Here is a 27,555-nt window from a genome sequence, read left to right as displayed (position 1 = left end):
GTCACACAAAGTGTACTACTTTCTGCTTCATCATTTCTGTGCCAGTAACAGATCTTGTGCTTCAGTTTGAGCCTCACCTTTTGCAGGAACTTAACTGAATACAGGAAAAAGCTGGATTCAGGGACTGCACACACATAAAAAATTAAATTCCATAACAGAGTAATTGCCATTATTCTTGCAGTAGCACTTATGCAGTCACACAAAATATCAAGCACTGGTCCTGCTAGCAAAAGCAAAAATGTTGCGCTATACAATCAAATAGCTCAACCGACATGCAAATTCAGTTTTAACATTCTTTTGCCTTCCAAGAAAGCTAGCAGTTATTTGATGTACTGGGATAGGTTGAGGAAGCAAGTTTTGCATATTGGGTGATGTGCAGGACAGATGTTACAACTGGCTAAATAGACCATTTGGTACAAACTACTTCCAGTATAAATTGAATGTATTAAGGAAAGCCAGTTGTGTTGGGTTTATTTTTGAGGCTTGTAGTTGTTCATAAAACAAGACTGAAGGGCCACAATAAGCAACACAGTCAATCTTTATTGAAAACTGAAGTATTAATACATAACAATTCCTGTTACATAAACGTGCTTTTAAGAATTTAACTCTGAGCTCATCTACTCATTGGATTGCATAAAAATAAAAATGAATTTTACACAATTGGCTCAGAATGGAATTGCCACTCCTATGTGTTGATGCAAAAGTTCAATGCAGATGTGATGCTTTAAACTTGTTCTGGAAGACAACATTGACCTAAACTTGGGAAAAAGTACCAATACAAACTGCTTTAAGACAGTCTTTAAAAAAAAGTTATAAAAAAGGAAACCTGTGCCTATTCCATAACAAACACTATTACTGGGGCCTCTTGCACCTTTGTTGCATGCACTCCCGCTTTTCACCCCACAAGGGCAGCCAATAATAGCACTACAATAAAATCCCACTAACAAATCCATTCTACTAAAAACAAGTCTGTACAGCAGCAAGCTAAATGAAGCTTCCCCAGTTTGCTTGCTAAGTGCTCAAAAGTCTTATCAGATTGAAAAATTCACACAGATACTGCTGTTGGGTAAGTGGAGGTCTAATCGTTCAAAATATTGATATGTTATGTTGGCTCCTGAAATTAGGATACTCAAATATTTCCATGTCACATTAGAGTCAGATGCCCTCTCTCTCTGAAATTGTCTCTCATCTTAGTCTCTCACAAACAGCAATAAGATGCCTTCAGTAGCCTTGAAACGGCAGTTCAAGAGTCAGCCTGACCAAGACATTTTCACAGATGCTTCAATGCACACATGCAGCTTCCCTGTTGCACCGTTTTCCCCTTGCACTCCAAATGGAAGTGACTGTTTCACAAGCTAACAAGCAATGACCACACAGAGATCAACAGGAAGGCTGCTGGAAAAGAAGCACCATGTGAACACAAAAAGCCACAAAACAAGCTCTGGAATTGGGGTTTAGTACTTTACATGCAAAGGTTAAAAGGGCATTTGCTTACTATTTGGGCTGTTCCCTTGATGCTTGCTATCAGCGTTACCTAACAGAGAATAACATGCTGAATCTCACAGCTCTCAGGAAATTAATTACTGGTGCTGATTTTTCTCCAAAGCAGCCACTCAGCATTGGTTATTTGCCTGAAAGGGTCAATTCAACACTGCAGTGTAAGCAACTTTCAGATATTCTGCTCTGTGAACACTGTCATCTAAAATCCTATATTTTAACTGGAAGAAAATGAGGCTAGTTCTGCAACACCATGCTCAAGCAATTGGAACAAATGCTCATTAGAAACACATAGGAAGAGGAGGGTTTGCCCAATCAATTCAACATTTTCTATAGAAATTAGGACTGAAGAGCTGCTGACATGGAGTATTCCTATACAAAGACTGTACCATAACCTGTAGTCCAAACTGATTTGAAGTGTTGTGTTCCAAGTGGCTTTTCAGTTTTGGAATTCAACTGAACTGAACTCCCCTCCCCCATTATTTCCACCATGGCATCAAAACACCTTTCATGGTTAATCGCTGGTCTTAGTACTTGCCTTTTTTGTAGGTCAACACTTTAATTACATTTTTACTGCCAGAAAAAGTTAAGTGGAGGCTTAGTTTCCAGCCATTTTGTTAGTGCTAAACACTGCTGAATACATCTACTAGCTTCTTGGGCAAATAGCATTTCTATAGGTGTGCATTTTGCAACTATTTTAGAGGAGACACATAAATACTGTATCTACTTTGGGAATGCCTCCTCACTGATATCTTCAACATTTAAAAACATAACATTTGAAGTTAAGACAAGATCTTTTCTTTTCTGTTATTGCTGAAATGTTTCATTCACTTCCAAGTATATTTCCAAGGCTGCATTCAATTGAAAGCAGCTTGAATTGAGCCTTGTCTATACTGCATCAGCTCCCTTTAAAGCTTCTGGGGAACTTCAATGCAGCCACAAACTAAAAATTTGAGGTTTTACCACCTACCTACCCACCCCCCATCCCACTCCCCCACAGGAATTCCAAACAGGGAACAAACAGGAAGCAGGAGCACAAATGCCTCAACACTCCCCTGTTACCTATAACCCACTTGAAATACAAACTTTCAGTTTCATATTCATGCTTTTTATTATTTGCAACAATATACCAAGCTATATACATCCTCTCATTACTGTGCTTTTGGTTACTTCTCTACTGACTCTACTGGAGGCATGGGACTACCCCCAGTGAAATGCCCTCTCCCTCCCTCCATCCCTCCCGCCCACCCACAGACTAGAATTTCTGGAAGGTGCAGCAACTTTTGCAAGAAGTCCTCTTCCTCCCTTGCAGATGAATCCCATAACACAACTTAGGGAAAAGTGCTCAAGTGAGATCACCTAAAGGCTGTTGCTACTTCTGTGTTTGAAAAAGAGGAAGCATTTACAAATCTGGAGCTTGAGGAGAATAAATTATAATTTGTCCTTACCACTGACAAAGTGCTGCGTTAGCTGAAGAGTTCAGGGCATTTAATTTAAGAGACTGGCGGCAGCAGTGCTTACATTTCTTTTCAATGTGTTCCCAACACAGCCATGTTTCAAAGCTTGCAACTTTTATATATGGCTAAAAAGATTTTACTTTCAATATTTGTGATATTGGACAACTGTGCCTATTGAGCGATCACTAGTCTGTGGAGCATTTAGAAACTGGAACTATAAACCGGCTTCACAAATGGAACAGCTAAGCAGTCTCACCAAAGCAGTACAGACTAAAATGGTAAGGTAGCTTTTTTTGTTTCTGTATTATGGAACTGTCTAAGCTGCAACATATATTCAATATGCAAATTCATGTGTTGTTGTTGCTGTTGTTGTGCTAAAGGCTTTTGGATCAAGGAGGTCATATAGAATGGTGATCCATGGAAAATGCAAAACATTAAATAAAAAAAGAAGAAGAAATGTTCATTGTAAAAAATAAGGTAATCAAGGCCCTCACCTCTACTGGGGTTTGAGGTGAGAAGCTTCCTTCCCCAGGAAAATATGGAATGGCAGCATTAAAATCAGCATACATGCTACACAGATGTAGCTACTAAGACTGATTTAAAAACTGATTGCCCCAAATAAGCAGAGGGATATTCAGTCTCGCATTTTTATAAAACCCTTGAGAATTCTCTATCAACACTACAAACTAGCATACAAATATCAACTTTAAAAGGGAACCTTTATAGCTATTTACTGCACAATTTATTGCAGGAAGGGTGGGGAAAAAAATGTTCCATTACTGTTTTCCTAAATGATGCCAATTTAAAGAAAGCCCTTGATTGCTATTAGCACTGAAACTAAAACTAAAACATTCCATAATAATTTTGGTACACAAACTGGTTTCAAGACTAGCCCTATAATCCCACAGCACTGACTGAGGTACTTCTATAAAAACTCAAAGCTGAAAGCAAGGAGTTCAGAAGTGGTTCATTGCAATGAAATACTGCATCTGCTTTCTTAATTCACTTGTTTTCCAAATTCAACTGAGGTGGTAAAAAGTAGACATTTAAGATTATGACAAAAATGGTATTACCAAAAAATAATGCTGATCACTTTCTAATTTAGTACTACTTAAAAAAAACTTTGATATCTTACAACTCCTACCACTTTTTGTTCATAATCCATGCTGCAAAAGAACATGGCTGTTTAATGTATCAGACATGGACACTTTCTTCAGAACCTCTGAATTTCTTTCTATTGACTCTGAAATATTGACAACTATTTTTGTAAAAGCAAGCTGGTTCAAACTGAATTTTTTAGCTGATGAGGACTAATACATCTTTGGGGGGGAAATGAAACAAAAAGAAATTTGATTCTATTGGCAGTGTGGAAATCTCTTCTGGACACCTCAATCATTTAAAACTGATTTTTCTGGGAGGTCAACCATAGCATTCCAATGAAATAAGTATGCACTGATGATTTAGACAGAATGTCAGATTGCTTTTTTTCATGGATAACCATATGTTTTCCATAAAATTCCATTCTTATCCTTAAGAATGTCCATATAACACTGAATCCCAAAAGGAAAAAAGGGAATGGAAAAGATACACATCGTAAACTGATCCTCTGTAAGATTGCTACAAACTACAAACTCATTTTCCAGTCACTGAACAAAGAAAGGAAAGTATCACTTAACTGTGCCCCCTTTGACTGGTGCCTTCATTAACCTTAAAAGGTCAAAGCACTTGCTAATTTATCTATGGAAAAAAATCAATGTCACAATTCTACCTCTTAAGACCCTGCATACATTACAACAGTGCATTAGTGATACAAATTGTAAAATACTTTTCGGCTCCTTTGGATTTTGCATATGACAGTTTTTGCATCAGTCACAGCAGGTAGATTGAGCAAGCTTTGTGAGTTTTAGACATGCATTCAACTAGATATGATCAATAAATTTATACTCCCTTTAATCATTATAATTAGCTAAAAATTGCAAGACAGTCCACAAAACAAGGTTGCTTTAAGACTAACTGCTGGAGTTCCAAGATGTAAGATATGCAGCACTGGGAAATCTTCAGTGATCTGGAATTAGTGTTTAGCAAAGGGTTGAAAGCATTCAGAAGAAATAAGTCCTGGTTGGAGGCATGAGGGCTTCAGCACCAACTTTTAACCTCAGTTACTTGATTGCATATCTCCCATCTTCAAACCTGCATTCAACAGAGGGCAAAAAGACATTAAACACTGCCTACCCTGGCTGAATGCTACATGATATATCCCTCATTTCAAATACAGATTCCATGCAGATGATGCACCTTGCACTAAGAGTCAACCTATTATACAATAGTGGGGTTTAACCCACTCGCATATGAATATGGTGGTAACACAAATCATTCCTTGCTTCATGTACTCCCATCATTCAAGATATAATGCCTAAGAAACATGAGAGATTAGGCCTTTGCTAGCAGAACCTTAGTCTTTCCCTAGGAAATTCACCTAGTTTCGTCTCCACTGAGCTTCCTGTGGATAGCAGGTTTATTCTTATGCAGTGCCTTTAGGAAGGCAGACCTCTTTCCTGTTATTTTCTGCTTAAGTTTCCTTTTAAGCCTGTTCAGCCTTTTGCTTTTCACCTTTAATTCTGTAACCATTTTATTAAAATATTTAATAACTTGCTATGTTTCCATTACAATAACTTAGTACCAAAGGCAAACATTATTTGCAGTAAGCAGACCGCTTTAGTGAATTAGTAGTGAATCCAAGTCTGTTTTAATTTTAAGATAATTATGGAATTTTATGGAAGGGGATTATTAGAGGGCTGAACATCTGATAGTTTTTGTGTATCGCTTTCTGCTGTCTTATTAAAATTCATAGCTATTCACATCCGAATCACAGAATTCCCAAACTCAATGCTGAAGCTGAGAATTACTAGGTCAAAACATCCAAGGAGGCTCAAGAGGACCATAGGAGGGCTTATGTAAGTGAATCCTGATACTTGTTGAAATAAACCGACAATTTATTTTCAATCTAATGAAAGCTAGGCATGAACTTTCAATAAGTTGTAAGATTCGCTCCAGAAAGATAAATGGCTATGCTTGGAAAACATCATTTCCTGATAAGGAGAGAAACAAGGAGCATCAAGGGGAAAAATCCACATCAATCATGTATAGCAGCTATTTTCAAGAGTATCTTTGGACCATCAAAATCCTTCAAATGGGTTAGGTCATACTGTGACTTGGGAGAAACCTCCAATTAAGAAAGTGCTATGATTATTATAAATATGCCAATACTCACACTGCATGGTAATCACCATTGTGGGGGCACGTAGCTATAGGTTGGAGTTCCTGGGGCCCGATAAGTGGGCATTGTAACTGGGTGAGGGGCTACAGGAGTTGGGGAATGTGTTGTCAACAAGGTACCTGTGGAGGAAAAGGAGCATTTTCTTACTGCTTTAATATACCCTTTACCATATAAGCTTAATTTGGAATTTGGCATATCCACTGGAACTTCTTTTTTTGAATCAAGATTGAATAATTTTGCAATTCTGCAGCAGAATTTACAACATAAAAAGGCTGTGTCTAATAAGGTAGGTCCAACGTACAGTGGTACCTCAGCTCACAAATGCCTCAGTTCATGACCAAATCGGGTCACGAACAAAAATTTAATAAAAATTTTTACTCAGGTCGCAAACTCTGCATTGGGTGGTGACTGCGATCGCAGCCATCTCCCCGCACCCAGAGTGAGGAGATGGCCATGATCGTGCTGGGGCGAGGGGGGGGGATGGCCGAGTCCGCGCCCATCTTTCCTGCATGAGTGCGTCCATGATTGCACCCTTCTTTCCTGCATGAGCACAACTGTGATCTTGGTCATCTCCACCCTCCCGGCCCAGCATGATCCCGCTCTCCCTCCCCCCTCGAGCATGCCTGCATTCCTGCCAGTCTCTCCAGCCTCCCAGCGCATCACATTCATGCCTGTCTCTCTCCCCTCCCAGCACGCCGGGATGACGGGCGAATGCAGGGATGATGGGTGCGATCATGATCGTGCGGGGGAGGGCGGGGAGATGGCCACGCTCCTGCTTGGAGTGGGGTGGGGGGAGGTGTCCGGAATCTTTGTTATTCTTTGTCACTTTGCTTCACATTTTTCCTGATTAAAAAATAGTTACAGAACAGATTAACCTGATTTACATTGAACCTTATGGGGAAATGTAACTTGGCTCACAACCAATTTGGGTCACGACCAGAGTCCTGGAACAGATTAAGTTTGTGAGCCAAGGTACCACTGTAATTACCACCAGTGTCGCTGCCTTCACCACCTTCCACTCCTCCATTATTGGGCTATTACTGGGTGTTTTGTCCAAGGCCTCTTAGTGATTTACGTAGCATAAGCAAGATTTTGATCAGACCAGCAGGATAACTTGTGGTCTTCCAGATGTTTGGGCCTACAATTCTGATCAGCCCTAGGTAGCATTGCCAATGCTGAAGGATGATGTAAATTGTAGGTTACAAAATTTGGAAGGCTACAAACTATCTACTCCTGAACAGGAGTCCACCTACATTCCCAAATACTTTACATCTGCTGGACAACTCTCCAACTTGCAATTTTTTCCTGCTTTGTCAAACTATTTCATACTTGATGAATGGTGCTAGAATTAGAAGACTGTACATAGCTTACAATTCACAACATCAAGTATCATGTAAAATATGACTATTTAAATATATGAACAGCAGATTTCCATTATATCGGAGTAATAGATGGGTAATTCACTCATGAAACTCACTGATACAAAATGAGCAGTGGGTTGGACCTGATGGCCTTCATGGCCCCTCCCAACTCTAGTATTCTATAATCTGCATTTTAAAAATAATCAGAGTAACAGAAAATATCCATCATGATAACCAAAAACATAATCTCCATGTACAGAGTCATAGTTACTTTACTATTTACCTTATGCTACCTTTGAATGTACATGCATTGAGTTAGTCACATTTCTAGATATTAAATAAGATTCAATACCACCACTGTCCATGGGAATATAACTAAATTTCACGTACCTGCTGACATTGCCATTGTGGTCCCAGCCACCATTCCCATGGTGACACCATTTCCTCTGGGGGGTGGAATTGGCGCTGGATACATTGTTGCTGGCATTCCATTGGGCTGCACAACTGTAGTGTGATGAATTACGTGGGGTGGTGCTGCATATAAAGGCTGTGTGTAGTAAGTGCCTTGCTGTTGAAAAAAAATGTTGGTTAATTAAAATCTTTTTTTACTATTCATACTTCTAAAAGGGCATACACTTTGGGGAAGATGCTATTAATTACACAAATATATATGGAGAATTCAAAGACACTCCTTTCTTGTGAGAACACATTAACTTTAACTTTCTTATGTAAAAACTAAGAATGGGAATTGAGACTTTAAAAAAAGAAAAGCAGCACATTTATTTATATATAAATATATATGGTTTTTGTTCATTGAAATCAGTCCTCCTGTTTTGTTTTACAAACAGTAAGGCTGCCTTTGTATCAAGTGCTCCTTTACTTTATCAGTTTGGTTTTCTGCCTAGTTTAGCATGTAGTTGTACCTGTAGGTGTTAGGTTGTAGCATTTAGCTGGAGGTTGTGGAGCATCGTGTATGAACCCAGGCTGCTGTGCTCTTTCGGAACAGAACAATCTACCATGATGTTATGACTTATTGTTGTTTGGTCCCTAAAGAAGCCAGCAGTACAGGTTTGAACATCACTTTGAACAACCTACAATCGTGTTTCCATACAAGTCGCATGGTAAAGCAGAAGAGAGAGGCAAGCAGCAATCCTATTTTTATGTGCAAATAGTCTCTGAAAGTTTGATTTGTAAACTTTCAAACTCAGTATCAAAATATACATTCTTCAACACTGTCCCAGAAAGTACCCTTTTAACCAAATACTAAGTCATTTGCTGTATGTGCTGGCACTATGAAAAAATGATATAAGCATATTGCAAAATCTTTATGGCACTTCCTTTACAAAATATTGTTTTGGTGGGTACTTTGCTGCTACAAAGTAAGAAAAAATGCACATGTTCATTTTGTAATAAGGTATTATCACTGGGAAAATTTCATAAATATATTAAAGGCATTTTCAAATACCTTACCACAACACATACAAGCACATTTACAGATATACAACAGTCATAGGGGAAGAAAGAATAATGTTGTTGTTATTAACTGCATTATGGACATCCAGGAGTGTTCATGCCATACTGCAGCTATATTTAGCACAGTAACCAAAACAGCATCACATTTTTCTATGAGCATGCACTAACTTATTTATTTATTTAAAACTTTTATATGCCGTCACCAAATGCTCTGGCATCTCGGGACAGCTTACAATGCCGTAACTTATAGGAATATGTGAAAACTGAGAGAAAAATTCCTGTTTTCTGAGCAACACACTGGTCATATTCACATGATATGCCAAAATTAAGAGAATACCAACTTATTGTTTACAAACAGTACACAGTGCATACTACATTACCAGTTTCATTTGGTGCCACCCACCAGTGGAGGACAGACATTAACCTGGAAACAAAAGCTCAGTAGTATGCCTGAACTGAAACTCGTTTTCCAGGAACCTGAAGCCAGGCATGGGAAAACAATATACCCTGTCTTCAGATTCTTACTTGCTAAGGATGTGACAGAACAGCCTTTGCTTTCTCGTTAATTTAGCCACCCCTGCTGGCAGGTGAATCCAAACAGGAATCATCAGGCAGAGTGCACCAGCCTGCTGTTTGTGAACAGTAACTCAACATTCTCTACAATGTTAACACTGGCTAATGTATCCACTGATTGTATACAACACATAAAGACAGAAATCAATACCATTAGTCCTGTGATAGAACTAATGAAAACTATCTCTGTAGTTTTTACCTGTGCATATGGATTCTGCTGCGGATAGGCACTTCGAACCGGATATACTGCAGTTTGGTAGGGGTTGGGTGATGAGGAATAGGGGGGCACTGCACCACTGGTGGGTGAACAGGAGACTTTATATGGTGTGCCTGGAGTATAACCTGAATAAAAACAGAAGCAACTGAATATAATTTTTTGCGGAGCTATCTAGATCTTAAACTCCTGTACACAAATAGATAGATGAACTGCACAAATCTATAAAGCTTCCATGAAGCCATTCTATATTCCATTCTAACTCATCTATGTGCTTTAGTAACTTGTGACAATGAAACAGATTCATAAACAGCAAGAATTAGTAAGATCAATTATTTTCTAGTAAATCAAATGCGGTAAAGGGAATCTGCTGTTTGGACCTAAACATACACTAGTAAAATAATCAAGATTAATCAAGAAAGCACTCAGGTTGTAGCATTTAAATAAATTAAAATAGGAATTGAAATGATGATTCATCTTTGTTTTTAGTAGAAAACCATGGATCATGACCATTAAGATTTTGCATGTCTGTCTATTTTGCAAAATTTATAGCAGCTGAAATTAGATGTTGTAGCCTGTTTTGGGATTTTTAGTACAGATTCATGATATTGCCACTGAGTAAGTAGCATTCTTACTTATTAACTTATACAGTCAGTGTAATTTAGAGATGATATTTGAACTATTAAAACTTCAATTTAAGCATGTTCTGCAATACTGACAAAGCAGGTATAATTAATGGTGTAATCCTGTAGAACATTAGGCCAGCTGGAAAAAAGAATACTACTACTTCTACACTAGGGTCTCATTATGCCACTGCAATTTTAAATCAAGCCATTATAAGTACAATGGCATAAGAGTGAGGGAAACTTGACTCCACTGGTGCAGTCCACATAGTCTTATTATAATGTAGCATCAGGTCCTGCCATCCTGTAAATGTAGAGTAGAAAGTAAATGCACATCCATAGGGAATACAGAAGAAACCACCAGATTGAGTAACCAATCACAGCACTGGGAACCACAGCACCAGGAATGTATGAACCACAGCAAGGAAAAACAACTTATTTAACAATATGTACAGAAAGGAGGAGTTGCATCATTCTGTCAGTGTGCTCCTTGTTTTCTACACAAATGGGAACTTTTGTGAAATGAGGCAAATTATATGCAAATTAGCACTCCCCACGGTGTGGAGAGAAATGAAGGACAGGTCTTATCATGACTCTTTAAAGGATCCTTCCCCAAACTGAACTGATCCAGATGTTTTGGACACTGACAATGCTGGGAAGGATGGGAAGTCAAAAACATCTAAAAAGTATGAGGTTATGGAAGGATGCCGTACAGGATTACTTCACTGGAATTCAAATACAAACATTGTCAAAGAACTTCAACTCTATTGCTGCAGGACCCTTTGTAGGAAATGTGGTTGGAAGCATATGGCATCCCATACAGGTAAGCAGGAGAACTTTACAGTGAGAAAACCATGCCTCAAATGGCTCCTGAACACTTTCCATCTTCCCAACACTGAGAGACATTAAGAAAACGGATGGTTGTACAAAGCCACCAAACATGTAGAATATATAGCTTGCTGCCCCATAAGCACTTGAAGAATTCTTACAGTCAACAGCCACTAATATTAACTACTGTTGCCATCTCTCTCAACAGATAACTAAGCAGCCATTCAATGGCAGAGGCAATTTCCAGTACCAAGCATGGCATATGCAAGGCCTACAACAGGAACCAGTCAAAATCAATGATTCCTGTGAGGTTGTCATGTTTTATTCTTACTGGATTCCTCTGCTTTTCCAAAGTACATGGTAGGCAAATATGAGAGATGCAGCAGTACCAATATGTGCATGCATTGTTCCTGCAGATGAAGGAAAGCTGCATCTGTTATCCCTCTGCCTGTCATGCAATACTTTCAGACACAAGCCCTGCAACATCAAAATGTCTGGCAACCAGTTCCTTTTTAATAGAACACACTCCTCCATGGATGCCAGCAGATCACCAGATGCTTTTAAGTGATTAACGTCTATAAAACGTCTCCATATGTACCTGTTTGGAATGTAGGATTTGCTGCAGGATACATGTTAGGAGAATAGGCAGGAGCCGCAGCTGCGTAGCCCATTGGAAATCCAGCTGAGAAGAAATGGTTAGAAGTTACCTTCAGAATTTCCTACAGTATTTGATTAATACTGTTTGCCAAGCAAGCTTAACACTAATTAAAATAACTGTGATTTCTCTGAAATATATCTTAGTGATGTAGTTAAGTCCATAATTGATCCTAAGGGGCTTCACACCATAAACCTTCTGGGTAGGGAATACATTACTATTATATTTAAACAGTCTTTAGCAAAATTGTTGACAAATAAATGCCACAAGAGAAATCATGGCATCAGCTGCTAACCATTTCCTCCCAATCCATTTTATGCCAAAGTTACATGTCAAGTTGTTTGACTAAAAGCTGAACATATTATTTATTACATTTATAATCTGCCCAATAATAAATGTTCTCTGGACAGATTATGAACAGTTAAACTAATGAAAGGACAATATATGCTTGAATAAATTATGCCATCTGAACTGCACTGGGTTTTTTCTAAGGCACAACAGAAACAGAAGAAGACTACATACACAGAGTTGTGGTTTGTTGGTGTTTCTTAGAAAACCTGTACCAGAATCTTTCAGGCAGCTTCAATTATAACATATCTTAATTATTTGAACAAACATTTCTGGTATTTCCAAAATCTTTATATAAGTATGACCCCGTATGTTTCCGGAGTGAATGCATAGTTAAAAACAACATAAAAACAAACAACCCAACTCAAAAACAAACAAACTAAAAAATTCAGAGTGCTTCAGTCTGCCAAACCAACTGAAATAAACTCTAATGTGCAATGCACAGAGAAATCCTCTACATCTACTCCTTAGTCTCACCAAGTTTAATGAAACTTGAACTCAAAATTAGGGTGGATTTGATTTTAATCAAATTGATTTAAGACTAGTTTTAAGTCATTGTTTTCTACATAATTTGCATGCTTTCCTGCCTCACCCATAGGTAGAAGAACTTTATTAAAATATCTCCAAACTGAGGCTCCTTCACTACCTGCTGTCATTACATGTTCTCTCCTCCAGGAAAAGAATAATATGATAAACCTCAGGCTATGCACAAAAAGATTCAAAGTCTTATTCTGTATTCTGTTCAAAAGGTTTCAATTTCATTTTTATTGCTAGCCCCTCCCTTCTCACATTTAGCTTCTTGTGCAGATCTATTCCATTCCCAACAACCTACTTCTATTCACTGATTATTATTTTTTTTTAACTTAGAACTTAGTAAGTAAGAGGTTGATCCTGTGCACATAGATTTGAAAAGGAACAATATGATTAAGGTCTTTTTCTCAACTCTGTTTATTTTATAACAATTTTGCTATGAAGAGACATGTGATCTCTGCAGACAAAATTTCACAGTTTTGAGAACTGTAAAACCAAGGATCTGTGATAATGTTCTCTAGATAGAAAAACTACCCAATAATTTTACAAAAACCTTCTGGAAGACCATGACATTGTAAATGGATTAATGGAATTAATTTGCCAAAAAAATTTAAACATTGCATGAATATACAGCCTTGTGCTACATCATTAAAAATTAATCCTTATTGCATGATAAATAACTTTTAGACTTTAATGTATCTTAAACAGAAAACTATCTTTATATAGATTTTTCTTCAAAAAGCATTTTATTTAAAAAAATCTAATTTAAATAAAAAAATCTGATTTAAAATTTAAAAATCAAAATTTTGTTTTGTTTTTTTTCAAATCATTTATCTTTATCCACCCTGCTCAAAATAGGGTGCACAGATTTGTAGTCATAGCTATTGTTTAAAAAACCTCCAAAGGCTATGTCATACAATATGTGCTATGAATGATCGCATGCTAGCATCTGAAATGGCTTATCTGTCCCATTGTGTGTGTTATACATGCACTAACTAGGAAGCTGTGATCAAGCATGAATGCCAGTCAGATGAACACATTATGACAAATGTGTACTCATAATCTTGTGTAAAGCCACTCCAGCTACCCCCAGGCAAAGTATTCCAAAGAATCTCTACAAAGCCAGATGTATTCACTTCCTCATTCTGCTAAATTATATTTTTAGATATTTGTGACTAGAGGACTGAGATTGTGACGCATTCTGTTCCCCTTAATACACAATGACAAATACACTTAAGGCACAATCCTGTGTTACGTTTTGCCAGAAAGAAGTGGTGTATCCCTTAGCATGACCAGCCAACATAGCTAGGTCGTGTTGACAGAACTTTTTCTGGTCTAATTAGAACTGGATCCTTACAGAGCAAACTTACACTTACCCAAAAGCTAGCTAAAGGGCCTTGGCAAGTGTGCTAAATGCCACCTCACTGCTGCTCCACTGGCTATACAAGCTTTTAATCCTTTAAGCTTTGGTATCCTGTTTGAAGATTAAAATCAAGGTGCTTTAAATGTATTCCTAGAAGAAGTCATCACTCTGAATTGCTCAAAGTGAATTATTAAGTTTTATTATTCATCCAATAGACACTATCAACTGGGACAGTTTTTATGTACCACTGGGTAGCAGAAATCCTTGTTGTTTAAGACAAGTCTATGCTGGAGAGTAGGGGATCTCAATAACTTGTCCTCAAAGAATCTTTAGAAAGTACTAACAAGCACTTCATCTTATACTCTCGCCCCAACTTTTAAAACTTGGAGATATTTTAACAGTAATGAAATACTAATTTGTAAATCCTTAATATTTACAAGAAGACTAATACCTGAAAGGAAACTATTCTAGTAGGATATTCTAGCAAATTCAGCACATCTAAATGAAGAAATAAACTGTTATGGTCATATACTGGTAGAAAGGGATGCTCGTTTACTTTGTATTAAGTTCAAGATAGAACTTAAGCATGTGTCAAAAATATATTTCTATCTGTGTGGCTTCCTTTCAAAATACAAGCAAGATCATATACTGCTTAGTCTATCAGGTGACTAATTCAACTGAATAAATTCTGGCAGATTACTAAACTACATGAACTAATTTATTTTGTTTAGAACTATTCAAGTAAGAAACCCAAGTGATCTGGCCAAAACATGTTGAGATTATTTTGAACACTAAGTCTACAGTGTCATATACATTAGATGAAATGTGACAATCATGATACATTAAGTAATTAATTGTCCATATGACAATGAAGATTAGTTAATTTTTAAGCAACAACAATCAATTTCAGACATTTAAAACAATGTCATGCAGTTTTCTCAAGCAAAGAGTTAATCCAAAGCTGTTTCCATTCTGTTCACAAACTGAAGAGAGTCAGAAGAAGGCACATAGCACAAAATCAATTCTGCATTTTTAATCTGCCATTATTTGTTGCACTGGCCAATACATAGTGTATTTAAACAGATACTTTTTATTTTGTTTTTTAACTTGCTCTGAGACATCAGAGTCTGAGTTTTTTGTGCTTGTGGATGATCAGAACAAATGTTTCAATTTTCATTATTTGTAATAGCTGCTTTTAAATACAAGGTGGGGAGTGTTTGATTTTTAATTGTGGATTGGTTTTGGTATTTTCCACATTCTTCCTTCTTGTCTTGTGCTACCTTTTGGTTTTAAGCTATTTGTTGACCACTGGCAGGCCTCACAGGAGAATTGTTGGGTCAGGACAACAAAAGAATGACAATACTTAGCCCCAATTTTCTATTTGAATACATGTAGTCTACAGCAGTATTCGACATGCTGATGCATGCAGCTTTGATCATCTGCCACCAAGGTGCTAGTTTGAGGGTAACCTATCCTCTGCCATTCAAACTGCAACTTGAAATAAGAATTACCTCAGTATCCAGTTTTATTAACAGAGAACACCAAGATAATAAGTTTAAGAACTTCAGTTACATACCTGGATAACCAATTCCTTTGGCATTTGCATAGGGAACTCCAGAAGATCCAGGACTATAAACAGGATTCATGATTTCAGTAACTGTAGGAAAAAGTCATTTGTTTAGAAAATGGGCAAGGTTTCTAAGATCAATGCTCAAACATCCTATGAAGTAGCAGAAATTCCTATTTTACCTGTCTTCAACATTCTTAGCTACCACAGTTCTGCATGTGTGTCACAGAGCATCTCTTTTAAGAAACTATTTATATCAATCACTTAATCTTGGTAACATCTAGTGATGTTAGATAATATTAAACATTGCTATCTAAAAAAAGAACTATTTCTCAGAGTGGAGCTTAATTTATACCAGGGAGGAAAAAAGACATATCTCTATTAGTGCAATACTAAGCACATTTATTCAACCATTATGCTTGGCATTGAGTCAAAAAAACACTGTATATAAGAACACTTCACACAGATAAGACTGGCTAGGATTTCATTTTGACACTACTTTCTGGAAGAGTTATTCAAACTCTTGTTCTTCTTTAGAGAACATTTATTTTATTAAGGCAAGAAGGGATCACTGAAACTCTCACATCCCTTTGCAAAACTTCAAAGGTCTTCATGCAAATCTAGAATTTGCCTATAGACATAACAAAGCACTTAACTTGCATTACTTGTTGCTATCAAGTGTTCTCTGTTTTGTGAGGTATACCAGCTGAAAAACCTACAAACGCTACATAAGAGATGCTTGTTGTGAATGGAAGCAGTTCAACTACCTATGCATGGAACTGTAAGAACCAGCACTCTACAGAATTGTTTGAAAAATTATTGGAGTCTTCTTAATGGTATCTAAAGCCTGTTTATGCAGTTGACGTGGTATTTTATTTTCAGTCATAGTAAACAAATATGCATTACTTTCATGAAGTATCAGGAGAAGAGACAAGGAAAATAGATGAGTTTTAGCCATTTCATGCTTACAGTCAAACTCTCCTAACTCATTGTGCTTATTTCATTAAACAATTCAAAAGCACCTACTGTAGCGCTGCAGCCTTTCCCTTGTAAAGAGAACCATACTGAATTCCTTCTCAAATTGATACATTTCCCCAGGATTTTGATTTTATTTATTTTATTTCAGCCATGAACTTCACTGTAAAATATAAAACTTTATCGAATGCCATTATTAAATTAACATAAGGAATGTTGAGAGCTGAAGAACTGATGTTTTTAAATTGTGGTGTTGGAGAAGTCTCCTCAGAGTCCCTTGGACTGCAAAGAGATCAAATCAGTCAATCTTAAAGGAAATCAACCCTGACTAGTTCTTAGAAGGACAGATATTGAAACTGAAGCTCAAATACTTTGGCCACCTAATGAGAAGGAAGGACTCACTGGAACGGACCCTGATGCTGGGAACCATTGAAGGCAAAAGAAGGGAATGGCAGAGGTTCAAGTGGCTGAATGGGGTCACTGGGGAGGTGGGTATGGGTTTGGGTGGACTCCAGGGGAGGGTGGAGGACAGGAGAACCTGGAGGAATGGTGTCCATGGGCTTGCAAAGAGTCAGACATGACTTTGCTACTGAATAACAACATAACATTAACAATCCTTTGTTACTGAAATTAGGCTTTTCATTGCATCATTGCTGGGAGAAAGATCTTGTCCTCAAAACCTAATGTTCAAGCCCCATGTCCAGTAAGTTTTTTTTAGCCAACGGCAAATATGGACAAATACATCAATCATCATCAACTACATTTTAAAACTTTTATTAAACTATGTGAGTGATAAAGGTCTACCGTGAAAATTACTATTATAGTTGTATACATATTCAATAGTTGCTGCTGATATACTAGATTAACTTCATAACATCCCACCTACATGAGACTTCACTGCAGTACTAAGTACAGAACTATCCGATAAAAGGCTGTGGGGTAGAGTTACGCATGACTTGGTTATTATACTACAATCATATGCATGTATACTCAAAAACTGAATGGTGGCTAATGGGACTTGCTCCTTGTTAAGTATGCTAAGGATTGTAGCCTGAATTCACTGGAGATCCTTCTTGCTTTATTTTAGCAATGAGGTATTTGGAATAAGAAGAGTCATGCTGAATTAGGCTAAAGATATTTAACAGTCTGTTCCTATGGTGGCCAACCAGCTGCCTAAAGGAAGCCTACAAGCAAAAAGTAGATGAAATAGTACCCTCCCACTTGTGCTGCCTAGCAAACAATATTCAGAGGTATACTGTTTCTGGTACTACAGCCAATACATAGCCATCAAAGCTAGCAGCTATAGATAGGCTTATCCTCCATGAATTTGTTTAACTTTCTTTGTAATTTGCATTATGAGAATGAACCTTGGGCTCAACTATTGTTCCCTTCAGCTCTCCTGGAAGAGACCACCAGTTTATTTATTTAAATATTTATAAACCATGTTTATGGACTAAATTCACCAAGGTAATAAAGAAAATGCAAGCATAATACATACTATTTTAAAATACAAAAAACTAGCAATACATTAAAAAATAATTCACATAGTCTAAAACAATTTCAGAGCCACAGCAACAAAACAGTAGAAACAGGTAAATGAAAGGTGTCCGAAACAGGTGAACTTCAAGCTTTGCTAAATACTGCAACTAGGGGTGACGGGCCATCTTCATATCTCTTACTGAAGAGCTGATATTGGAAAGAAGGTCTGGCCCTAGTACCTACCGAAATACCGTACCTTACAAGCAGGCTCTAAGAGGCTTCCTGCACAGGGCTGGTGGCTTCTCAGGGTGAGTTGTGCTCTCTTGCCCACATCATGTGGCACTGCTGATCCCAGCAGAGAAGGGGTGCTTGCGACCCCCCTCTCTGTCAGGATTGGCAGCAATGGTGTTCTCCTGTCCAGAGGAGGCCAAGCAGGATGTGGCTCATTCCTCTGTCCAGCACAGATGGTAATCCTGGCAGAGAGCGGTTGCTTGAGAGCAATTCCTCTCTGTTGGGACTGACAGCAGCGCACAATGGCTGCTGGAGTTCTTGCATGAGGCAGCATCTCCCCACACACTTAGTGATATTGCCACTGAGAAGATGCTGTATGAGGTGAGTGGGTGAAGGTGGGTGGACATGCTATGGGTCAAGTAGGGCTCTAGAGGAGGCAGAGCAGAATATCATTTGGCTTCAACATCTGGTGCCACTGCAGAGCAGCTACCATGTCAGAAAGGAGCAGCACAGTGAGATGGCACTGCTGCTGATCTTGGCAGAGGTGACTTGAACAAGCCACCAATGCCAAATTTGGGTGCTGTGCTTCTAGCCCTCACTGTTGCTCATAAGGTCTAATCAGAAGTTGGGATGAGGGTTGTCAGTGAGTTTTGCTCCCCTCGGTGTTCCTGCAGTGCCGGAGATACCTGTGCCCAGTCATTTGTCTGGCATATGGGGATCCCAGAGGAAGCAGCAGCACAAGGTGGTTTATCAGCCACCCTGTCTTAAGGTGTCATGCAAATTTGTCCAATATGTTCTGACCATCTGCTTCCCACTACCACCAGAGTAGCTGCATTCTGCAGCATCTCAAGTTTCCAAGTTGTCAAAAGCAGCTCCACAGAGATTGCATTTCATTAGTCTGGTCTCGATATAACTAGTGCATGCATGACAAAGGATCAATGACCTTACTCTAGGTAGTACTGAAGCTAACACAGACACCTCAGCTGGTAAAAGGCAGGCCTAGTCACCAACATTTCATCTCAGACAGTGCTGAATACAGAAAAACTCCCATACTGCTAACTTGCTCCTTTGAGGGTATGCAACCCTGTTCAGAACTGATTGCACTCCTCTACCCAGATAAACCAATTTCCCTAACAAGAGTAGCTGCTTGCCTGCATTAAACTTCAGCTTGTTTGCCCTCCCCCAACACCTGTGATTTTATTTTCAAATGGATATTTAACTAATTGAAAGATGGATAGCTTATTTGTGTATGTGCACTCCCACATATATGGTATTTTTATGCTATGGGGAGAAAGCTATTCCATTTAAACTAGCAGCTATCCCAGATATTGTATAATTGCAGATATTGCACATGCTGAAGCATTTTCTGGAGTTCAATGGCACTCTTCTGGAATAAATTATAAGAGAATCACTGCCTCTGTATAATGACAGTATAATGATATAAAATATAGTTTGAAAAACAATAGTTATGATTCATAGGTATGCAGAAATGTATATACAACAGAGTTCTTTTCACTATTACCTCAGGAACTTTCAAAGCTGAACAAAGATACTTACATGTACACATATTATAGAATCTAACACCACTATCACAGAAGTATCAGTGTTGTCTCACAAATTTAACTGTAAAACCATGAATGAATAACCGAGTGCAGGTGAAGATGTTTGATAAACAGAAGTACAGCAGGACCACCATATCCCCTGGCTCAGTAACCAAGTTTTTAGTAAACTATGGTTTACTAAACTCAGCTCAGAAGAGAAGTTGTAAAGTGCTGTAATGTGCCAAAGTAAGTACTGAAATAAGAGTGAGCAAAATTGGGGAAAATAAATTTATACAGTTTAAGCTTAGAGTCTATAGTTTATCTGAGTTTATTGTGCAGCTCACTAGTTACCACTGCCCATGGGTGCCTGCCTGCTATTATATAGTGTATTGTATAGTGTTTGCTATATCCATGGTTATCCATGGTTTCAGGCATCTGCTGGGGGGCTTGGAACCAATCCACATGGATACGGGGGTCCTGCTGTATATGTGCGTTATTAAAAAACAAAACAAAATGCCAGACTCCTTTCAGTCTAAAGGATTAACCACATATATTGCACAGAAAGCACTACTTGAAGTGATGCTGTTTTATGAGCTTGGAAGTTTTATGACTCAATTAAAGGCCTTTCTACAAGATTATATTTGAGCAGACAGAGAGTCTAGTCAAATTAGCAGGGTGCTACTATCAAAATCTTGCATTTTGTGATTACATGTTGTCTCCTAAGTTTTTGCAAAATGTAAGTAGTCAATCTAAATAACAATGTGTATTTGACTAGATTTTAACTTTATCAGATGATAAAACACAAGTGTTGTGCTGTTTTAATTAAGATGCAAGGAAAGCACCCTGCTTAAGGTAAGCTACAGCCACAGTAGATCTTCCAGTAAGTTACAGGGATGACACTGGTACATCTCCCAGTAAGTCATAAAGTCAGAATGCTTGCTTCATGGACCATAAAACTAGCTGCCTGGAACTAGACATGCAAAGTTTCCAGAAACATTGAAGCCATGGCAGAAAGAATGAACTTTTTTTCCCAGATGGAAGATATCACAGACCTTGTGGGGAAAACTAACATATTGTCTGAAATAAATACAATGTTTACTTTTCTATCAAACCTACGTCTGGACCTATTTGAAGTCTGTTTCTATGTGGAACAGTATATAAATGTTGTAAATAAGTAAAGTGAACTGCTTCAACAATGTAAAATATATTGATTATAACTAAGGGTCTAATCTTATGGACCCTGGAAGAAGATTTGAGAACAGAGTTGGAAATCTGACTGTACGGCATTTTGAAGTCAGAGTTTGGACTCTGACCATGGAGTGCTCTCCCTCTACCCTGCAAATGATGCAGTTCTTTAGGTGCTGGCTAAGTCGTCACATGTGCAACTTTGGAGCCAGTGTGATAGGGAGGAGTGAGGCTCTTCTAGGAAACAAGGATCCCCCAACAATGTCTCAGCCCCTCCCCACTGCAGGCAGGGCCAAAATGTCTTTTGCAGGGCAGGGGAAGCAAGGAGGCAACCCTTCCAGTACATCACTTCTGAGCTTGACCAAGTGCCATAATCCTCCAAGTTTAGAGGTTGTGGACAAACACACTGGATGGTGCCCTTAGTTAACAAAAACTACAATATTTATAAAACTTATCTAACCTATACAATTCTGCTACTGGTATATTTATGAAATTTACAAAGACATTTTAATTCAATTACTTTTAGACCAACTTTTAGGATATAAACTTTCATATACCAGTTTACATAAAATAATGCTGTCTACGACTATCCAGAACTAAGAACCATTCTGTTCTCTCAAGTATGTGAATGCCTTACATAGGAACATTATGTAAACCCAATATATATACACATATATAAACCCAACACTAGATACAAAGCTGCAAACAATACACAGGAGGTATTAAGCAGGGCCAAGGCAGCAACAATAAAGTTAGTCAGGCACTCAATTTATTCAAGGGCTCATCTATGGCATATGCCTACACATGTGTCTTTTCAAAAGTCAGGTTAAACCATCACTTCCAGATAGAGGGCACTTTCTAAATTGTCTGGATGTCATTTTATAGCTATAAAGAGTACAAAAATCCCCACTTCTCCAGCTTCAAAGCAAAGTTAGAGGCATGGTATTACCTAAACCAGCAATGTTTTATTTAGCACTATCTGCTTTAAATCCTTTATGTTGTCTTTATGTTAATTTAAAGATTAACATTAAAGCAACTCTCAAATTGCATGGAATAATAATCTAACCAGAAAACATGAACTAATTCTTCAGCTTATCACTTCATTAAAAGTATTTTAATAGTGGTCTAAAGCAAATACTATCAGGCTATTGCAAATCACTTAAAGGGGCTTATAAGCTCTCCACTTCTACTGTAAAAAATAATGATGGAGAAAGCTGGGTAAAAACAGAGACACATCCTTAACTGCACATGGATGTACAGTTTATATTTTGAAATAAAAGCAATATAGGTGATTGGCTTAAATACTCAAAACCTTCTCATTATTTTGAATAAAAGCCTACTTTAAGACTAGATATCTGACCCCCCCCCCCCATTTACATGGGTTTCTGGTGTTATATCTTTCTTAAAAGTATGTCCAAATTGTGCCATCCTAATAGGAATATCAAAGTCCTGCATAAAAAGACTAGCTCAAATAGCTACACAGGGATCCCATTTAAAAAGTATCTACCATTCACACTAAGACAACATCAGGGCTGCTTTGAACAAGTTACAAAGCAACATATGCAAATACACTTGAACCCCTACAGCAAGCTATTCCCAAATCAGTGCTCTAAGTTTAGGGTACAATCACCTGCATAACAGGTTAATTATTCTTAAGAAATACAGTAGGTTTGATGGTGTGCATGTATACACAGTCAAGGTTGAGTGGTGTCTAGCACTTTTCTGTATGCTAGTTTGAACTTAAATCTCACTGAAATAAGAGAAAATGTGCTGCCTGGCCCTGCACATTTATTTGGAAACAATGCATTACTGATTTCAATACAACTTATTCCCAGGTTGGCGGTCACGGAAATGCAGCCTTACAATATGCAAATCCATGCAGCCTACTCGTATTTTCAGTGATGGACCCTGAAAGATCGGCAGCCAGGGTAATGGGTGCAATTTTCTTCCTCAGCAACCACCTCAAATTTAATGCAAACCCATTTTAAGTCTTACATGCCATTTTCTTTGTCGCCGCTGAATGCCAGTGAACGCCAGCGTAGAGTAAGCGGCCCAAGCAAGGCCAAGCGAGGCGGCCAGATTCAGATCTTCCTGAGCCCGAGGAACTTACTTGGCCAGGCCTACTCGCCCCACCGCTCCTACAGCTAGGCCAAGAAAAGCCTTTAAAGTGACCTCTCCTGCTCAAAGGGAGGGAAAGAGAAACGAGGGTAACCCAGCGCGCCGGCACAGCATCGCCTTAGAGAAGCGCTATTAAATCGAAAAAGGAGACGCCGAGAAGCGAAAGCAGCTGGCTGCTCGCCTTCGGGCGGGCCGAGCCGCTCAGGGGCGCCCGCGGGCGCGGATTTAGCGTTCCGCTTCGACCGAGGCCTTGGCTCAGCCAAGCATCCCTGGCCGGGGCCTTGAGCGGAGCCTTCGGCGCCAGAGAGGAAGGAGGCCAGAAGCAGGGGAGGAAACCCACAGCGCGGCCCACAGGCGACAAAGGCCGGGGCGGCAGGTGTGAAAACGACCGATAAATCCCCCTCCCCTCGGGGCGGCGGAGGAGGCGGGGAGGGGCCGAGGTGGTGACGGCGCTCGCTCGCTCGCTCACCAAGCTGCGGCGCTTCGTTGCGGCGGCCCCAGCCCGGCTGTCGCTCTCTCGCTCTCGGGGCCTGAGGCGGGAGGGGGCCGAGCCTGGGCGGGGGCTAGTGCCGCCGGGAGCTGCCGCGACCACAAATCCAAGTCCCTCCTGGCTGCACCTTTCCGTCGCCCTCGTCCGCTCTTCTCCGGAGAACTGCGCAGCAACCGAGCGGCCCAGAACGTCACATCCGCCCGTCGGCTGGGTGCAGAGGATGGACGACGACGGCCGCGCACGTCTGAAGCCCCCACAGGCAAGCACAAAACCGCCGTCACGTGCGGGGGGAGAGGGAGTCGGCTGCCCGGCCCCCCATCACGTGGCCGGGGAGCTCTCGCGCCCTGTCATTCACCTCTCCTCTTGCTTCTGCAAAACAAAGAATAGGCTTTGGTTTCTTTCCTCTGTTTAAAGCTCCCCGATGGTTATGTGTAGGAATTTAGGCACACGGCTTGCAAGATCAAGGAGTGCTGCAATTCTATACACATGCTGCACCTGGTCTGCTGTCTATTCATTATTTGCTGGTGCTACTTCTTTGATAGTCGCCACTTTCTAATTCATTTGTTTTCACACTATATCTCAAGATTTTAATTCAGGTTTTATACTTAACCCCTTTGAGTGCCATTCTTTGGCAGAGCAGTAGGATATAAATAAAATGCTTGCGAGTAAAACCAATGCAACTCAGAAGGGTTTACCTTTGATTAGACCTGCACAGGGTTACAATATTCGAGCAGATCAGTCACCCCTGTAAGGCAAGGAATCATAATAATCAGGGATGGCAACAACAGGTAGGGCAGGTCATGCGAATAAGTATTTCTATGTGTAACTAAGCGTCAGAAGTTATTCCATGTTTATCGTTTATTCACACAATTATTTTATAGTCTTCAAATTTACAACAATAGCATGGGAAATATCATCCTGGGACATAGCTGCTTCAGGGGCCTGCTCTGTTCCTTCATACATTGCATGTTTCTTTCACTGAGCATATTCAGGTTGAGAAAGAATGTTCAAGGTAGGAAAAGCAAGCCATCCAGGGGTCCTTGGGAAAGCATCTCAGGGACCACAAGATGGCTTGTAAAACTCCTCTGAGCTTGGAGAGAGTGCTCTGACCCCAGAAGGGGGGGTCTTGTTCCCCAGACCTCTTCTCCAGAAGCAGTCCCTGAGAGAAGAGACTGGCTGCCTCTCTGGGGTCAGAAAAGCCGACTCAGTTAAGGGGCTAAGTTGGGGGCCACAAGGAAGAGGGCCTTCTCTGTGGCAGCCCCCCAATTATGGAACAATCTCCCCACTAAGACCAATCTGGGAAAAACTCTACTATCCTTTTGATAGTAAGTTAAGACTGCCCTGTATGCTGAGGCATTTAAAGGTTCTAAATAGCAAGAGGGGAGAGAGAATTATGTCAGCTGTTTAACTGGTCTAGCTGAGTCATTTAAACATTGGCTTTTAAATCTTTGTAGAGAAATTTTATGATGTTCTTACTGTTATTAAAATTTATACTGCATTTTAGTGTTTTACATGAATTATTGTACACTGCTCAGAATGCTTTGCCTAAGGAAAGTCAACTTGGCTAATGGACAGGGTAGAATTTTAATAAATACATGCATTTCAATTGTTAAAACATATGATCTGGCCTGGGCAACTTCTTCTTCCTTCTCTTTCTCATCCTATATTTTTATTTTATACTGATAATTTTAATTTTGTATTTGTAAATCAATGTATTTTTTGTATTTTTATATTTAATGGTAATTTATTATGTACTATTGTATTTCAATGTATTTTATCATGTTGTAAGCCGCCCCGAGGTTTTGGAAAGGGGCGGCATAGAAATGTTATAATAATAATAATAATAATAATAATAATATATAATAGCAGAACTGAATAAAATATTGAATAATGCAGCACAGTGTAGTTGGCTGTTACAGTTTGTGGAGACTCAGATTATACTCTATAAATAACTCACATGACATGGAGGGCTAGAAGACTATGACGATCATAGTAAACATTTAGAGAGGAAGTTATACATGCTTTTGCTGAGAACGTCTGACAGCTGGATATTGCTCCAGTAATCATTAGTGTGATTCTGGGGAAAACTCCTGTTGATAAAGTTACTTAGAAACAGGATTTTATCATTTTATTTTCAAGTCTCCTTGAATCACTGATTTTTATACATTGTAATTCTACTTTCCTGAATCATTATATTGTAAATCATCAGAAATCATAATTTGAGTACTTCTAAAATGTAAGGATCAACATGTATTCATTTTGAATTACATTGTCATAATCAGATTCTTGTATTTTTGGTCCAGTTATTTGTATCATTGGATAATATTTGCCACCAGTTTGTTCTGTTATTGTTATTATTTGCTTTTGTGGGAGATGCCATTTTTTGTTTATTTTGAAACATAACTATTTATTCATTTCATTTTTATAGCCAAGGGATCTCTTGGTGGTTAACAAAAGTTAATGTTTCCAAGTTTTAAAAAGTTACCTAGCTCTAACACAGAGTTAAGTATATTTGAACTCTGCAATTTCAATGGGCTTAAGGACAATTCTGTGTTGAACTGTGGCTGTAATGTTCTTCCCTCAGCTATTGACCTTCCATATTGGAGAATCAGATATGAGATAAACACTCCTTCTTGTGTAAATAAATGTATATTTTTGAGGCACATTGCTGTGAATGCAAGTCTTAAGCAAAGCTTGCTTTTTTTTTTTTTTTTTGGCAAGCTTAGCTTTTTAATTCTAGAACACTGGTGCTTGCTGGTTATCCTCTGAAGGCAGATGTTGTTGCTCTTTGCATGGCCAGCAGGCAGGTTTGCAAACATATAAACATTTCCCCAATTTTCTACTATACAAAAAAAAGTTTTACAAACTATGTTTCATTATGTCTCCTAACTGTAGGTCTTGAAAGCAAATCCATTTATCTGAGAAATCTTTTCTGTTACCCTCTCCTTATGGACAAAGAAGAATAAAAATAGAGAGCTGCATTGGGAATCGCCATTTTAATCCTTCTCACTACCTTCCATTTTCCCCTTGGATGAGCACCTGCTAACTAAAGATGCAATGGAAGCTTGCATGATAGGATCATGGACAAGAGTCTGCCTTATTCCTTCTATTCAGGGGTAGGCAACCTGGTTTTACCTAAACATTTTGGACTACAACTCCCATACTCCTTTAGTTTACTGGTTGGGTCTTATGGAAGTTTCAGTCCAAAAATATATGGGGAGAGCACCAAGTTGTCTATCTCCACTTTACATCTTGTGCCAGGAGAATGAGTATATTAGGACACAATACAATTTAATAATTAGTCTTGGTCCAGATAGTTGTACTACCACTAGCATCACTGTTCTATATGTTTTATGTGCACATATGGAACATTCATGAATGATCATGGGTGTGGGGAGAGAAAGCTGCTTGAGACTATCACCTATGCATATTGAGAATTCTGTACCCAAACCATTACTTGCAGCCCTCGTAAAGGTTGCTGGGGTGTAACTAATATGCAGTTTTGTACAGCACTGAAAATTCAACAGAATTCTTACTACATTTATATCCTGCCTTCTTTCTCTTGTGAGGAACCCAAGGCAGCTTGGTAATCCACTCCATTTTCACAACAACCCTGTGAGGTAGGTTAAGCTAAGTGAGTGACTGGCCCAACTCAGCCAGCAAGCTTTGCAGCTGAAGTAAGGACTAAAAAAGCCTGATCTCCCAAGGTCCCCGCTCCACCACTGTAACCACCACACCACACCACACCACACCACACATGCATGCTATA

At 39.0% G+C, this 27,555-nt stretch overlaps 1 protein-coding gene across 3 annotated transcripts; it reads right to left on the bottom strand.

Annotated features, from left to right (window-relative positions):
* Positions 1-520: 520 nt before the first annotated feature.
* On the bottom strand, positions 521-24,020 carry FAM168B (family with sequence similarity 168 member B). Of its 3 annotated transcripts, XM_044435882.1 has the most exons (8): positions 23,766-24,012; positions 23,174-23,355; positions 15,777-15,857; positions 11,902-11,985; positions 9,838-9,980; positions 7,983-8,160; positions 6,226-6,350; positions 521-5,144 (listed from the first exon to the last, which is right to left on the bottom strand). In XM_044435882.1, exons 2-7 carry the CDS (start codon positions 23,178-23,180, stop codon positions 6,238-6,240), a joined length of 606 nt encoding a protein of 201 aa, XP_044291817.1. In that variant the 5' UTR covers positions 23,181-23,355; positions 23,766-24,012; the 3' UTR covers positions 521-5,144; positions 6,226-6,237. The 3 variants fall into 3 exon arrangements, with proteins under 3 accessions (XP_044291817.1, XP_044291835.1, XP_044291827.1); XM_044435900.1 differs by lacking the exon at positions 23,174-23,355 and having other exon boundaries at positions 23,914-24,020; XM_044435892.1 differs by lacking the exon at positions 23,174-23,355.
* Between the last annotated feature and the right edge of the window lie 3,535 nt (positions 24,021-27,555).

Source organism: Varanus komodoensis, unplaced genomic scaffold (assembly GCF_004798865.1).
Source record: "Varanus komodoensis strain SLA01 unplaced genomic scaffold, ASM479886v1 scaffold1, whole genome shotgun sequence".
In the NCBI taxonomy this organism is placed as follows: domain Eukaryota; kingdom Metazoa; phylum Chordata; class Lepidosauria; order Squamata; family Varanidae; genus Varanus; species Varanus komodoensis.
Note: the sequence above shows the minus strand (reverse complement) of the source record. Positions and strands in the feature narration are given on the sequence as shown.

Bases quoted from the DNA above. Each gene is read 5' to 3' on its own strand.
- FAM168B (XM_044435882.1), bottom strand. The intron at 8,161-9,837 runs GTAAAAACTACA...TTTTTTCAACAG, and splicing joins AGCAGAATCCATATGCACAG to CAAGGCACTTACTACACACA. The intron at 6,351-7,982 runs GTACGTGAAATT...TTTCCTCCACAG, and splicing joins CACAATGGCAATGTCAGCAG to GTACCTTGTTGACAACACAT.